At 36.8% G+C, this 17,321-nt stretch overlaps 1 protein-coding gene across 2 annotated transcripts in view; it reads left to right on the top strand.

The window, feature by feature from the left end:
- LOC108705572 (cadherin-18-like) overlaps nucleotides 1-17,321 on the top strand; it is a 385,765-nt gene that overhangs the window by 268,969 nt on the left and 99,475 nt on the right. For both annotated transcript variants that reach the window (XM_041566239.1, XM_041566240.1), the window contains exon 5: nucleotides 12,079-12,246. In XM_041566239.1, coding sequence (XP_041422173.1) covers nucleotides 12,079-12,246 — 168 coding nt within the window. The remainder of the gene's footprint in view (nucleotides 1-12,078; nucleotides 12,247-17,321) is intronic.

Below are 17,321 nucleotides of genomic sequence, written 5' to 3'. Positions count from 1 at the left end.
CTTAAAACTATAAATGTGCTCCACGTGTCTGGGAGGACCCAGGTTTAGCACCTTCAGAACCTTCATTCTGAGCAGGAGGCATAATCCAGATGTTCAACACTATCTTTAATATAACAACCAAGAAGCTTAATATAGATGCCTAAAACATATCGCATTAGACAGAAGCTTTCCCAATATCTTTTTCTCCTGCAGCAAATGTAAAAACTGCATTTCTCATGGCATGGTCTGGACATAAATGAGAACTGCTTGAGGAGAGCTCTGCTAGTTGGGGCAATATAACAGCAGATCCAAAGACCCAATAAAAGGTTTATCAACATGGGCAAGACTAAAGAGGGTAGGAAAAGTCCAGGCTCACCAGAACCGCAGTTCTCCAAGTATTTTCAACTCCATTCAGTATCCTGCTCAAAAATACAAACACACTTCGAATCAGGCACCATCTAGGACTGGTGCCCAAACTATAAAAGCAACCTCACAGGCCACCAGGGACACAATGAAGAATCAGCTGATCTAGCTGCAGCACTAACTACAACCACTGGAGGGGGACTTCAGACTGACCTTACAGAAACAACACAAGCTAAAGCATCAGGGGTATTGGAAAACAACGATGATTGCAACACTCTTCACAGTAACAGTTGGCATCACAACCTGATGTAGCACAGAGTATGTCTAAAGAAAGAAATCAGAATTTGCGGGTAATCTTGAGGACAGATGCACTATTGTATGATACGGAGGAAATCTCTCATAACCAACACATTGATTTTATTTATTTCAACAAAACACTGGCAATAATACAAACACTACTACAATAGATGAGAAATGATGGGCCCATGTTCTCTCATTGTCCTCCCATGCAGATATCGAAATGTTGATATGCCCAACAAAGGTTAAAAAAATAAATAGAAATAGTCATTGTAGCCTGACAAGGAGCTTGATTTCTTGTTACTTTTAAATCAAATGGTAACCACGTGACAGCTTCAGACACCGCTTGGGCCCCCCCAGCCCCAAACTCCCTGCCCCCCGCATACCTTCCTAATCTTGTGGCTGCAATCAGGCCCACACAGCCCTAGCCACAAACCCCTCAGGCCCCTGCCCCAACAGCAACCACCCCACGGGCCCCATTGCAATCCCTCTGGGAAGCTTGTGTCTTTTTTTTTATTTTTTATAATGCCTTTCTTTTCAATGTGTATTTTATTTCCTTAGTTTTTTATTTTACTTTTACTGAGGAAAAGATCTTGTACCCTATAATAATTCTTCAGCTATATATAGGGAATTATATAATTTTAAACTGTTCTTGTTAATATTACACACTCTTGTATAAAGCATTCAATCAGCAGTATGTTTGACCCTTTTATTTACTTATGGAAACTCATAATGACTCATATTAATTAAACTTCTCATAACTTTCCTGGAACTGATATGACTTACTTACATCTGAATGAATATTGTAATATATAAGGTCATTTACATAAATGCATATTATTGTGATCAAAATTGTGATTTTACCCTATATAATTTTCTTTTGTTTTCTTTCTTTGCTACAACTTTTTATTTTATTGAGTTAAAAACTATGAAACACAATCAAATAAAATTTAAATATTTATTTTAAAAATTTTTTTGGTAAAGATGTTTTAGTAACACCATGAAGTCTTGTGGCTACTGTATTGGGCTGATTATTTATGTATTGGCTCTTGTACAAATGTAACTTTGTACTTGCCCTTGCATGCCATTGCTGTGGAATGATCCAGTTAGGGCCAAAGTTACCAGATCACTTGAAAACTCTTAAATGGAAGTTACTTGGTTGCAGTGATTGCAAATTGATTGCAATCCAATCAGTGTAGCAATTCTAGCTGGATATTCTAAAAGTGGCCCCGATCTTTCACATGATCTGGCAACCTTAGTCTGGGCTGAGTTGGTGAAGAAAAAAACGTATCGGGTTTTTCTTAATAATAATCTTTCACGTTATATTATTCCTGAAGCAAAAATATTGTATTGAATATTAAAGTATGTGCAATCACAGTGATTATTAATTATAATAATGGGCAATTATTTAATCATCACTTCCAGCTGTTTATTTTCATGACATGCCTAAGGGAAAAGAATACACTTGCAAAAAGATTGTTTTAGTAACCTGTCAAAGTGATGAATAAAACAAATATCTGTGACTGGATTGGATCACATACAGGTGACAGCTGGATTCACTGATTAAATAAATCAACTGGTAACCAAAATAAGCAAGAAAATGTGATCGCTGAAAAACAAAATAAAATAAAGTGAAACCAAAGTACTGAATTTATCATGAACTGCCAAGTTAGAATAGCCAGTAATTTGTTTTAAAGCTTTTTTTGTTCACATGAAAATACCTGCCATTATAGTCCAGTTGCACAGAGACACTAACACTGGATACTTCTTTAATAATTACATTTTTGAGATTCTTATTAATTAAAGGACCAATAACATCAAAAAATGAATTTGTAATAAAAATATAATGCAGTGTTGCCCTGCACTAGTAAAACTGCTGTGTTTGCTTCAGAAACACTACAATTGATTATATAAATAATCTGATGTGTAGATGGGGGCAGCTATTCAAAGGAGAAAAGGCTCAAGTTACACAGCAGATAGCAGAAAATCTCTGTAGAACATAATGTTATCTCTTATCCATTATTTATCCTTTGCCATATAGCCTTTTTTCAATTTCCTTCATTGCTACTCAGCAGCTTGTTTATATGAACAATAGTAGTGTTTCTTAAGCAAACACACCAGTTTTAACAGTGCAGGGCAACACTACATGATATTTTCATTACTTTAAAACACTTACATTTTTTGGTATTACTGTTCCTTTAAGTCAATGAAAGACACATTGCTTACTTTCACATTCCTTTTCTATTCAAACCATCTCAGTGTAATTTATACCTGAGTGCTTTGCTTCCATCTTGTTTCCTTTGTTATGTGTGCAGTATAGTACATTTTCACTATATCAGCCCAGGATAGCATTCTTGGAAAAACAAAAGATGATGATAGTGTAGAACCGTGATGGACAATTACTTGAGCCAGTGTGTTTTCCACAGAAAAGTAGAGTAAGAAATTAAGCATTCCTTGTAGGGATGGGCAAAAAGTTTGCAGGGACCCATAGGATTAAAGCCCCTATTGCTTTAATTCCCTACACTTCCTGATCTCCTTAGTTGCTGGGCAGATGTCCATGTAGCTAGATGTCATTTGCATATCCAAGTTATTGGCCAGGAGGCGCAGTGTCCACATGTTGTCAAACTTTGGTATAGTGAGAGAGAAGGGGTTGATCTTCCTTTTTGGATTCTGGTTGCTGACCCAGCTGGATGTTTCCAGGGAGCCTGGGTACAATAAGTCGGGGAGCAGGGACCCCGTGAGTGAGGCCAGTTAGAGATAGTATACTACCTGTAATTGGACTCTCTAGGAGAGTAAGATAGGCAGGTTAAGTAGCAAGGGCAGCTTGGCTTCAACTAGGAGGGATAGCAAGGAGGTAGCTCTCCCCTCAGGCAAGACTGGCCTGTAGTATAGGGACACAGCCTAATAGGGAATTAGGGCTAGTAAGTTCCTTGATCCAACTTATGGGATCCAGTTCACGGTGCTGAGATCCTGAGGGTGTACCTATCCATGTGTTATGCTATCTCCTCAGGGACTTCCGCTGTGCTGTCTCGGAGGGACATGTTGTAACCATGTCATGATTTTCTGCTGGGGCCTCTGTTGCTTTGGAAGTACAACCCCGTGGATCATTTGTCTCTGACAAATAAAAGTTTTATTCTATTTGACTGCAAGAACCTCCTGGTGCCCATTTGTTTCCTGTTTTATTGCACAGTAGCCTGTGGGAGTTGTAGTCAAACTACACCACACCTTTAAGCTTCCATTTAGTGAAGGTCCTAGCCTGAAGTGTTAGAGTCACGTGTAACCCATGCTCTAATGCACTAGCTGGTGATTAACCCAGTTGGTCTGTATAGGCCAAAATAGTGTTACAAGTTTTTGCCAGGTTTCACAGCAAAAACCGCCATAAATTTCAATATATTGAGAAAAAAAAGTCAAGCGGTTTGGAAAATGCTGTACAAGAAAATATGTCAATAGACTTCAATGAATTATGACTAATTTTCACTGGGCCGGCGGGACACCGGGAAAATGGCCGGTGGACACCGGGAAAATGGCCGGTGGGCCCCAACCCTCATGGGCCCCCGTTGGCCCTGGACTGCTTCCCCAGCCCCATGGACTGCCAGGAGGGCCTATCGTTTGCAGCCCCGGTGGGCTCCCAAGGCTCCAGTCCAACCCTGTTTGCACAGTTTTGGAAAAGCAAAATGGGACAAATTCAACCATCAATAATTCCTTGAACTTTAGGTCAGGGGCTGGTGTAGATACACCAGCAGATGCTTCAGAAACATAACAATATGCCATTTCACACAAGAATTCCCCTTATGTGTGTCCCAATGCATATGCGTTTTTTTCACCAAAACCTGCCCACAATGTTGTGGTATTTCTAATCACATAAGTAATCATACACCTTTTATCTTGATGCTACTACCTGTAAATGGTACTCTTAACCATTAGCAGTTACAGGGGTATACTGTCTTGGACGACATGCATAATAATAATAATAATAATAATAATAATAATAATAATAATTAAATAACAATCAAAGTGATAAATGAGTATAAATATACTGTTAGACTAGTCGCAGATGCAAACTTGATTGAGTGAACCACAGTACAACAGCCTCCCCTATGTCTATCATTCATTTCATTTTTCAATAGTTTTTAATGGTATTTATAATAATACATCACCAGAATAACATAAGATATTATGAACATATACGATCTTGTTGATTTAAGTACAAGTTGTATTGGCCAATATTAGAGGTAATAAATAACAATAATACATTCAATGAAAAGTTGTAGTACCAATAAGGTACATTACTGGTACGCAAATGAGTACTCAAATGAGTGCATCCGTAGGGCCTGATTTACATCGTGGGTGCCCCTAGGCTTGCTGACATTTGGTACCTCGGTCCCCTCCCCTTTATTCACGCAAATTTTAGGAGCAATGGGGATTGGCTTAGGGGAAGTTTTAAAAACTATCGTATCACCTGCACATCCCCAGTGTTTCTGAACCAATGTGGGTGTGGTTTGGCAGCATGCTGCCCCCTAAATTCCTGCTGCCCTAGGCCAGGCCTTGGTGTCCTTTACACAAATCCAGGCCTGTGCATCCGTATGCTTAGTGCTCACACTTAATAAATCGCATCCGTGTAAAAAGGTGCTAATATAAATAAATAAATATAAAAAATAAATAAATAAATAAAAAGTGAATTAATACAATGAATCACAACCAATTTTGTGAAATTAAATATTGAAAGCACATTGCTTAATGGTCGAAGTCAAATTTTTAAATAGACAGTATATGATAAATTTTGAAATTCAGATTTTTTAATTCTTTTCAAATTCAAATCGAATTTGGACTATTCACGAGTTGAAGTACTCAAAAATTAGCTCGAAATTCTAATTTTTTTCATTTGAGTTTTCACCTCGACCTGTGATAAATCTGCCCCTAAGTATCGCATCACAAAATGTGTGAATCTAAAAATATAAAATTATCATTTCCGACATTACTATGTTTATCTCAAAGGCTAATCCTAATCAGACTATATTTAGTAAATTTATCACAAAAATGTTTTCTAGACACAACAAGCTAAATCAAAATCACAAATTTAAACCCTTTTTTTTTTACAAGTAAGCAAATAAATTACAAACATAGTGTTGCAATTTATGAAGAACCTGTGGTATTAAGCCAAGATGCTGCACTACACTTTCCACTAACATCACTTGAGGATAAAATGTTACCCAGAGTTTTAGCACGTCACGTAACAAACTTACAGCCGTGCTGCATAACCTTCCGTAGCCTTTAAAAGCTGTAATGAATATCCATGGGCTAGAAACAGATCTTTCAAGCTAATCGATTGAAGTATATATTCCTCATTGGTACTACAGTTTAGCCTCAAACAGTGGAATTGTCTATTGACACTGCTTTTAAGACATGATTGGGATGGCAAGATTCTGCTCTTGATAGGGAATTACCAGCTGTTTTCTTTCTAAAGACAGTACTCTTTATTTGACACTGATCACCCAATAGTTTTAGATCCAAAAAGCAATGGTGGTGTTGTTGAACGAATACGTAAAAACCTAAATTGTAATCATTGTGGTTCAGCTCTTTAACAAATTCAGTGAACTCCACTTCTGTCCCTCACCATATAAACAGGAGATCCACATAATGCTTATACAGATTAATGTATTCAACTCCTCGTACCTTTCCCCCAAAGATGTGGACCTCCTCCCACCAACCCATATAAAGGTTGGCATAAGTTGGTGCAAATTTTGCCCCTATCGATGTAGCACACAGTTGGAGGTAAAAGTGAGCAGAGGTGAAAAAATTATGTGTCAGAAGAAAACTTAAGGTATTCAGAATAAACCCTTTCACATTATTCTCATAGCTACTGTACTTATCCAAATGGTATTGAACTGCCTCTATTCTTAAGGCATGTGGTATACATAAATATAAACTAATCACATCAACTGTAGCCCAACTGTATTCTACCTCATCCCATACAAAGCTATCCAAAATCTTCAACACATGTTTCGTATCTCTCAAATAGGAATCTAATCGTTTTACCAAAGGCTGCAAAAGCATGTCAATAAATTCAGCCAAGTTATCATTTAGAGACCCTATACAGGAGACAATAGGTATGCCCTCCGGTGGACGTTTCTCTTTGTGAATTTTTGGTAGGAAATGAAAATGGAAACATTAGCTTTATCTGGTACTAGAAACCTATTTATTCTCTCATTATAAATACCTTCACAAAGACCCACTTCAGCCCGAGCTGATAAGGCTTTTTTAAACAGACTCTGTGGATTAAAACTTAGAACTTTATATGATTTCCCACCACTTTTCGAATAATGATGTTAACATCAGATTTTAATTCTTTCAAAGCTACTTTTTCGTTTATTGACAAATGGTGGATTTGGAGGTGGATTTCTTTTTCTCAATGTTAGTTTTTAATTGTTTCAAATCTATCTCCACAAGGTCCTGAAAGATATCTACTGAGGATCCCCTAAATTGGACTGGATAAAAACCAGGCTTATCTCTCAATACATTAAGTTCACTCAGAGCAATACCAAACATTCTATGGCTTAAATTATCTGATTCTGTAAATAAGGTTTTTAGATTAAACAGAGCCATTTCATCCTGAAAATCCTTTGGCAACAAACTCACGTCATCTAACATGATATTGTTTGAGGAAACATCCAGCTGGAGGTCAGAGAATTTACTAGGACCTATGCCACTATCTTATGCAACATTGTTACATTCCCTATTAACAGCCTTGTGCAACAAGCACAAGCAATATTATATGCAACATTGTTGCTTTCATTTTACAGTATCAACTAACCCCTCATCCTCACTCATAAAAAAAATTTTCAGAACGATTTTCCGGACAAACCTATTGGTATCTACTAAAGTCTCAGATTAAACTTGGCCGTGGGAGAAAAACATAAAGATAGGTTCAAAACTACATTTTCTTGAACCTCCCTTGCTTCTTCATACAGATGTGCTCTCTTTCTTTGTCTTCCAGGTCTGGTTCTGGCCTTTTCTTTTGTGTACCTTTTTCGTTGTATGTGTAAGTTTGTGTAATTTTTTATTGCAGTAAGTTCCGGAAGTTGCTCAAGAAAAAAGCATGTAAAAAATTACGCAATTTTTATGCAGTTTTTTACACAGCGATGCCTGGCTATGTGTGGCAAATTTATTTTACACCACATAATAAATTTGCCCCTCAGTGTCAGCTAGGAAGGATGATCACCTCACAGTGAGCTGCAGGCCTCGGCATCTATTTACCCAATCTGCATGTGTCAAAACACATGCGCACAGTGTGTAAAGTGAAAAATGATGCCCATAGACTCCAATAGATGAAAAAAAGGAAAATTTGTCTAGCCGCCTCGCGCATCAAAAAAAAATTGGAAATAGACATTGACTTGGCCCATCACTAATAAGAAGGCAAACTACATAACCTCAGTGGGATGACTGACATTCAGAAAATAAATGCTATGTGTTAAAAGATACAGTAGGAAGAAGGTACGTTGCCCAGTAGAGTTTATAATCTAAGGGGATGGCACATTATGCCTTACAGTATAAGGCCTGAATAAAGTCCCTGCAAAAATGTTTTATGGAAAGCTATGTAAACATTGGTGATGTTATCGTAAACATTGTCCCCCTATAATAAGATATTCAAGTAGAAAGCCATCTAAGGCTCCTAAACCCCGATTCACAAAACCTGCAATGCTGGAACAATAAAGCTGTAAAGCAATAAATCAATAAAATGTATGCTTCAAAACCTAAAGTAATTTTACAGTCACACAGGCAATCTCACACATTCATCTCTGCTCAACATAGTGTGTGTCTGCCATTTGTCTTCTGTACTACTGTCCTTTGTATTTTCATAAATTATACTCTCTTTGTGGTAGATATCGGAAAATGGAGTAAACATCACATTTCTTCAAAATGTATCATGCATAAAATAAAGTTCATGTTTCTAAATAACATTTAATAGAAGCAAAAGAAGCAATTTTAGCAACCCATCCTTTTTATCTTAAACCTTTATATAACCATGAAAAAGGGGGAAAAATGATTATATTTTCTTTGCGTTGTACTCTTTATATTTGGGCATAATATAATTGAACACGTTGGGAATGTATTCAAATGATTCTGTGGTGCTCAATAGAGGAGAGGAAAGAAAGAGATTGAAACACATATAAATCAATTTGTTACACCTGACCTACAGAAAGAAATGGCATAAGAGAAAGACAGAATAGGTTTAATACCTCATTACTCAAGAAGGTTTGAACTTTTCCAATGATTTTGTAGCAAACCTTTGAACATGGAATTATCAGAAAAAAATGTAAGAACTGTAAGAAATTAAATAAGCAGAATTAGAAGATTTTGCTATTTTGCTTATAATAATAAACTTGTATTTTCTAGATTAATATATGGACATTGTTGGGAAAAACTGATAATTTTCATGCAAAGACTTTTAATACAAACGGCCATTCACAATTTTTAAATTGAGAAATAGAGGGCAGTTGGTACTATAGCTGGTTTTACAACATAAAAAGTGCATTAACCCAAGTGATGGAAACATAATCTTGCCTCTATATAAGTCCTGGTGAGGTTTTTACTGCAAGCATACATTGCAGTGTTGGGATCCAGTCCTTAAAGGAGAACTAAAGCTTAACTATGAAGTAGGACAAAACTGATGTACATTATGCTTTGGGGTTTTTTTTTACCAGCCCAAAGCAACCACAACCTTTTAGCAGTGAAGATCTGTGCCTCCAAATATGCCCCTGTAGCTCTCCATCTTCTTTTCTGCTTATTCACTGCACATGCTCTGTGCTGTTGTCAGTTACTGAGCTGAGGGACTGATGAACAATGCACTGAACATGTATATAATAGAAATGTCACAATATAATTAATAATCAGCCCTGTTGCATCAGAACCTAACCTCATTTTCTGCTTGATGATTTGTGATGACCCACAAGCTTAGCTTCTCAACAGTTGCTTAAAGCACACAGAGAATGTGCGAAGAAACTCCTGTGACAATTTTAAAGGCCTCAATTATTGCTTATATATATATGCTAAACCTTTAGGCTGGTTCAATAAGTTCAATATATAAAATATGGCATTTCTAGCCATAGTCCTTTCTTCTATCCTAAGAAGGATATTAATGACGTGAAAAGAGTAGACTGCTTAATTGAATAAAATAATTAAAATATGAGCAAAGTTGGGGTTATTTTCTCTGGGGACATGATTAATCTTTACAAAGAACATTAGAGGACATTATAGATAAATATATAACAGGGGATGTTTTTTGACACAGAAAATAACTTTTAGGAATTTAGGAACTTGAAGCAGCAAAATGGTTATTCATTAAGAGCCTGATGAGTTTGTGGAATGATAGGTTGATGTTGTAGTGAGAAATTCCACTAATACCATTAAAGGAGAAGGAAAGGCTTCATGCACTTGGGGGTGCCTAATGTTAGGCACCCCTAAGTGATTATATTGACTTCCCTGAAACCCTGGGCCGGTGCTCCTATTAGCAGAAAACTGCACCAGCTTAGGGTTATAACAGTGACCACCATGGAGCAATCCTCTTTCATCTTCCTCTTTCTTCGTGTGGCTGCGCATGCACAGTAGAACAAAAAGCTGAACTTTAACTAAAAGTCGGCTATTTCATTCAACTGCTCATGCGTTTGAAGAAATTTGAAGAAAGAAAAAACCTGGAAGAGGATCGCTCCATGGCGCTCACTGGTATAATCCCGGGCCGGTGCAGTTTTCTGCTGATAGGAGCACCGGCCCGGGGTTTCAGGGAAGTCAATATAATCACTTAGGGGTGCCTAACATTAGTTTTCAGGTAAGTCCATACAATCACTTGGGGGTGCCTAAAATTTGGGACCCCAAGTGCACGAAGCCTTTCCTTCTCCTTTAATGAGTGGCTTGGATGGCATCATAGACAAACATAATATCCAGGACTACAGTGATTACAAGGTCTTGGGCGGCATAAAAAGTATGTTTTGGTGTACTCTGGAATTCTGCAAAAAATACTCTATCATATGTAAAGATTAGAACATACATCCATTTTTGCACAAAGCAAATAAACATGTGTTTGTACAAACAATCTCACAGTTGATGCATCTGTTTGTAGTATATATGATTTTGAATGATTCAACACTATATAGGAGAAAATGTTTTGAATGCAAGAGAATATGAGCAAAATTCACTGTTTGCAGTACTTGTTCTCCATCTGTTTGTTGACTGAGATTAATGAGTTTATAGAAATATGTTTCTTGCTTAACAAATACTGCCTGCCTTAGTAGTGTTTGATTCTTGTGTGATTTTTTAAAGTTAGATTTTTCGCCCACGAGCTCCTGCATTTTTATAATATTTAAAATAAAAAAACTAACAATTTATAAAGGAGGATTGGAATATACTGTATATATTGTCCAGTACAAGAAGCACTCAAAGGGGTTTTACAAAATTATCCTGTGTAATCCACTCTTATCATGCATGGTCTAATACACAGAAAACTGGTGTAATGGACTAATTTATAGTAGGAGATGTTGTCAATTAACAGATTAAATATCTAAGTCGTTTCCTTCTAATGTTTCTAAATGCAACAGTCTGGGTATATTTGGACATACATATACAGCTTTTGCATATTTAAAAAAATACTAACTGACAACTGTTCAACAATGATAGAAGATGGTCTTCAAAAATATCCATAAGTACTGTATTTGGTAGTACTGATGTGCTCAACACATATATCTTGGAAACCAAATTGTGCGGATGACTCTTCACTCCCTTTAGATATATCAAAATTCATTACCTTTCCTGTAAGCTGATGTTTACCCACTAGGGTTTGGAAGCATAATCATGGTAAATATTGAACTCATGTTGCCTACACATTAATGGCATTTACAGAGCCTATTCATTGTTGAACAAGGAGTATAATGTCCCTTTAAAGGGATGGTTTAAGTTAACTTTTAGTATATTATAGAATGGCCAATTCTAAGCAACTTTTCAATTGGTCTTCATTATGTATTTGTTTTTTCATTATTTTCAAATGGGGTCACTGCCCCCATCTAAAAAAAACAAATGCTCTGTAAAGCTACAAATGTATTGCTGCTTTTTATTACTCATCTTGCTATTTAGGTCCTCTAATATCTTCATATTCCAGTCTCTTATTCAAATTAATGCATGGTTACTAGGGTAATTTGGACCCTAGATTGCTGCCATTGCAAACTGGAGAGCTGAAGGATAAAAACAAAATAACTCAAAACCCACAAATAATAAAAATGAAAGCCAATTGCAAATTATCTCAGAATATTGCTTTCTACATCTTACTAAAAGTTAACACAAAGGTGAACAGCCCCTTTAAGTAGGAAATGATTGTATGAGAGAGAATGTTACAGGATCCTATTGTATTTATCTTTATACCAACATTACTAATATATGATTATTGTTTTACAGGTGTCATCAGAACAGCATTGCCAAATATGGACAGAGAAGCTAGAGAACACTATACTGTTGTTATTCAAGCTAAAGACATGGCTGGTCAAGTTGGAGGACTTTCTGGATCAACAACAATTAATGTAACCCTTACTGATGTTAATGACAATCCACCAAGATTTCCTCAAAGTATGCAGGTCCTTCTATTTTATACAGGATTTTTTTACAATTACCAAAATTGAAATAACTATGATGGTATTGTTAAGTTAAAATGTATGTTAATATATAAGTTTGTAAGAATGCTCAGGACCTGGGGTTTTCCCAAGAAGGCGTCTTTCCATAACTCTATAATTCCTTCTCCATACCTAGTAAAAAACAAACATTTAAACATTAAATAAACTCAATAGGATTATTTACTCCAGTAAAGACTAATTTTATCTTTGGATCAATACAAAGTACTGTTTTATTATTATAGATAAAAAGGAAATAACTTTTAACATTTGAATTATTTGATTCATTTCAGCCTTTACTGTTTTTCTTTAAATCAGATATATCTGTACAGCCTGAGCTAAATCACTGAAGGTGCAGTGACATACTGCTATTTATAGTCCATTGATGCAAAGATCTAAGACTGATGTTCCCAAACTCAGAAACTCTTGCTAATGATGAACTGCAATTTCTGTTAACCTCTGCTCGAGAAAAAGTAGAGCTGCATTATGTTGTAGCTCTGTATAATCATTTTAGATGCTTAGGCCCTTCAATATAATAGTTGGGCATGAGTTCTTTTCTAAATCAGATATACTGCCTATGTATAACAGAAAATATTAAAGAGATGGTTTGCGGGTTAAGCAAGCGAATTATGGAAGTGTACAGCTACGAGGTAGCTTTTGTCTTATATATTCTTTATCTACTCTACTTTATTCTCATCTACTTTTTATTATTTTATCTATTTATATCTCTGCTATTGTAATATTCTTGTAAAAAGTGTTAAATAAAAAAAAAAATGAACAGAAAATATGTTACAGAAATAACACATTTAAGGGCCAGTAAAATCAAGTCTTTCTGTGTAGCTATTTCATATGCAAAATCGCCACTACAGGGCCCTGCGTGCAGCACGGCAGCTTGCAAAATGGCAAATTCCATGAACATTTGCCAAAAGACTAATGTGTAAAGTCACTTATAAACGATATAAGGGTGTCTAAAACAAGTCAATCTTTGAATTACATGGATGAAACCCTGTTATTTGTCACTGACATTTATGAGAGTGCTATGTTTGGAGGAGTCTCTACTCCATTCATGGAGCAGAATTTGTGGCAGTATCACCCTCCAGCAGGGTATTGAATATTATTCAGTATTTTGAACATTGAACCTCACTTTCCTGTTTGCTGCCCAGTTTTCATCCTGCATGCAACTTATGGTTCTACACAATTTATAACAAAAATAGTTTCAATGCCCATTTCCAAGTCATTAATAAACAAGTTGAAAAGCAAAGGACCACGTACAGACCCCTGTGGTACTCCACTGAAAACACTAGTCCAATTATAAAATGTTCAATTTACCGCCACTTGTTGTAATATATCCTTGAGCCAGCTCTCTATCCAAGTACAAATACTATGCTCCCATCCAACATTCCTTAATTTAACCATTGACCTTCTGTGTGGTACTGTATCAAAACTTTAGCAAAGTCCAAGTAGATTACATACATCGTCACAGAGTCGCAGAGTCAAGGTTCTTGCTCATCTCATAAAAGGCAATTCAATTAGTCTGGCAAGATCAGTTATGCATAAAACCATGCTGGCCCAAACTCATAGTATTATGATTTGCAAAGAAGTCAAGTATATTATCCCCTAATACCCCTTCAAAAAGCTTTCCTACAACTGACATCAAACTAATTAGCCTATAGTTTTGAGGCTGAGAACAGGATCCCTCATATAAATTTGTCTTTGGCACCATGCCAGTGAAACTTGAAAAAAATAAGTAAAGAGATTTGGCAATCACAGCACTAATCTCATTTAGTACCCTGGGATGAATACAATCCGGTCCTGGACCTTTATCTTTACATGTTCTAGTCTCTTTTGAATTTCACATTGTTCATTTGTTGTATTACTAGAATTGGGACTATTACGAAGGAAACCTTCATTAATTGGTTCCTTATTTGTGTAGACAGATACAAAATAACAGTTCAGAGTCTCAGTTTTCATCAACCAGCTGACCCTTCTCTGATATTAAGGGTCTCATTCCATCTCACTTCATTTATTTACATATTTAAAGTATTATTACTTGTATAAGCCTAATTTGGTTACTGCCTCTTTAAATAGCAATCAACCCTTTGGCAATCCAGGGGCCCTGAGTCCCTTTTGCATGTGAAAAGTACTGGGAACTGGGATTTACAGTGCAGTGCCTACCCTAGGGAACACTGCGGAGCACACCTCAGGGGTTTTCCACTAGGAAAAATAAAACACACACAGTTTGCAATAAAACAAATCTAAACTTTATGTAAACTGTACTTAGTAACTGTAAATGCAAATCACACAACATAGCTTTTACTCTGGGGAACCTGTGTGGACTATCAATACCTGGCACAGTCTCTCAATGCCACAGTCCCACACCAGGTGGATAAATGTAGAATAAATCCGGTTAGTTCAATGTCCGTTCCCCAAGAGCTCTTACGTCCCCAGGTAGCACTACCTGCCCCAAGGTACATTTCCCTTTGAAAGTAGAAGCCACTCCCATCTGGCAGGTACATGAGTAAGACCTGTCCTCACCCTGGGGAAACACACAGTAGCAAAAAGATCCACAGGCAGGAGATCGAAACTGGCTCTCCCTAATGCTCAGGTACTTTATTCAGCAGAGCAAAATGCAGCCTCTTCTTCTCCTTCTTCCTGGAACTCCTGTGTAAACAGCCATGTCACTTTCCACAGCTCTCTAGCTGCTGCAGCAGGGATTCCCCTTCCAAGCTCTGTGGGAAACCCTGTACATTTGGCTCAAAGTCAGGCACTCCCTCTCTCCCAAGGATGCACTGGGGCGCCCAGCAAATCGGATGGCTCTCCAGCCTGTCACAGACAGAAAAACAGGGGAAGGATTTGTCTGATCCCCTACATTTTGTATGGAAAATAACTGAGATTTAAAGAATAACATCATTTCAATGTTTTTACTATGACCAGAACTCCTGGGGTACTTAATTTCTATCTGAGCACTGCACTACTATGTTATTTAATTTTTACAGGGAACCCTTGCTCTGCCCTGGGTTGGTGCATGCATAGTATAGTAAGGTTAAAAAGTATACTATACTTTGCACGTATCAGTATAGGGAGACACAAGATATTCCTGTAAAAATTAAGCAAGATACTAGAAAGTACTATAATCCAAAGCATTTTATACCAGAGAGGTGTTCCAGCCCTGGGTAAAAAGCACCCCTCCTCCTGTGAATTTGACTTTTTTTCTGGCTGAGAATAAAAATTGCTCACACTTGCTGAAATAAATGCTGCCCAAAATGTTACATCTGACTTTTTTTTTTTACTTGCCTTTTTATGCTCTCTCTTTCCAATAAAAAGGTGATCTGGATGTGTCAATGACTCCAGCAACAAAAAACTTGCTTTAATTATTATTGCTGTTGCTTATATATATATTTTTATTTATCCAAGTTTTACAGAAAATCAGAAAACAGATTTTGTAAAAAGAATTGTAAAAAATAATCAACATTGGGCAGAAAGTACACATTGAGAAAGAAATCAGAGCTGTAACCGTGGTTAATTTTACATTGACTTTTAAGCTACAGTGTTACACAGGGTTGGAATTGAACATTTCTAAAAGACTCATAGAAAGTGAACTTTCTGAATAATACCAAACAGAGATAATGGCCTCTCAATTGTGTTTCATTCAACCAGTTTCTAACATTAATTAAAACTATAAATATGTCTTATTATGAAAGATAGAACATAATCAAGAATAAGTTGATTATTTTAAATATTGATTACCAAAAAAGGTTTTAGTATATGGCAGTGCCACCAAATGTGTACTGGGGTTCCCACTTGCTTTTTGCTTCTCAAACACAGGTTAGAAACTTTGGATACATTTTGTGTAAGATTTCAGGGCATCTGTACAATCTGGCTACAGTTTTGTAATGTGTTTCTTGTGCTTTAGAAGCTATGGAAAAGTTATTATTGAGATAAAAGCAGGTGTTCCATTGTTTTTCAGAGTATTTAGTTTGTAATTCCTTTTCCCACTTTCACGTATGTTTGGGAAGGGTAGTTTTTTCTTTGGGATCAGTTAGTTTATACAATAAATAGATCATATGTTTGATCAGGGCTGTATGTGAACAAAAACACATCTTCAAAAGCAGAGAGGAGTACGCTTGTCATCATCTTATTAGTGGATTCCTCAATCCAATGTCTGAGTTGGGCTTACTTCAGTTGGAACATGAACAATTCTGCTTGGTGCATATGTGATTGTTTTTATCTTTAATATCATATATATATATATATATATATATATATATATATATATATATATATATATATATATATATATATATATATATATATATATATATATATTGTGGCAAGCTGGCGGCTTGAACACGTAACTTTTGGGGGAATTAGTCAATGGTAGGCAGGCAGCATAGGACAAAGGAGCATAAAGACAGGGACACACAGCTTCTTCCAGGAAAACACAGGTTTATTTTCCCATTTTTAAACAAACACCGTCAATAATGCACAGGGGTGATCATTGTGGCAAACAAACATAAATCATAAAATAAAAACCTTGCCCACTGGGCTCTAACTTCACACGTTGAAGCAGTCCCTGACTAGACTGCGCCCCTTGTGGACTACCAGCAAACAAAACAATGTTGTGGCTCACCCCTGTACTCACAGGACTCTTTCCTGTAAGATTCAGCTTTATGGCTTCCTTCACTCACGTTGCCTCAAGCTTGACTCACCGTTCAGGTCACTTTCTGCTTCAGGCAGACACAGACAGCACTCCCAGCTCCTCTGGGAGTTCTTTACACACCCAGGTCTCCTACCTGCTGTGCGCTGCTGAGAGACACACTCTCCCATTCTAATTAACTTTAAATAGCCTTTCCACAGGACAGCTTTCCTGTGGAAGGTGAACTCCAATCTCTGGACTGGATCTGCGGAATGGAGTCCCTGGCTACTAAAGTCTTTAAACAGAGCACTGATTCTCTGTTTAATAACTCCCTTCCTGGATCCTCTCTCAGTTCCTGGGGAGAAATTAAAGGCTAGAGTGACCTTTTTCCACCCTTT

This window comes from Xenopus laevis, chromosome 6L (genome assembly GCF_017654675.1).
Source record: "Xenopus laevis strain J_2021 chromosome 6L, Xenopus_laevis_v10.1, whole genome shotgun sequence".
Lineage (NCBI taxonomy): Eukaryota > Metazoa > Chordata > Amphibia > Anura > Pipidae > Xenopus > Xenopus laevis.
This window is presented reverse-complemented; position numbering and strand designations above follow the sequence as displayed.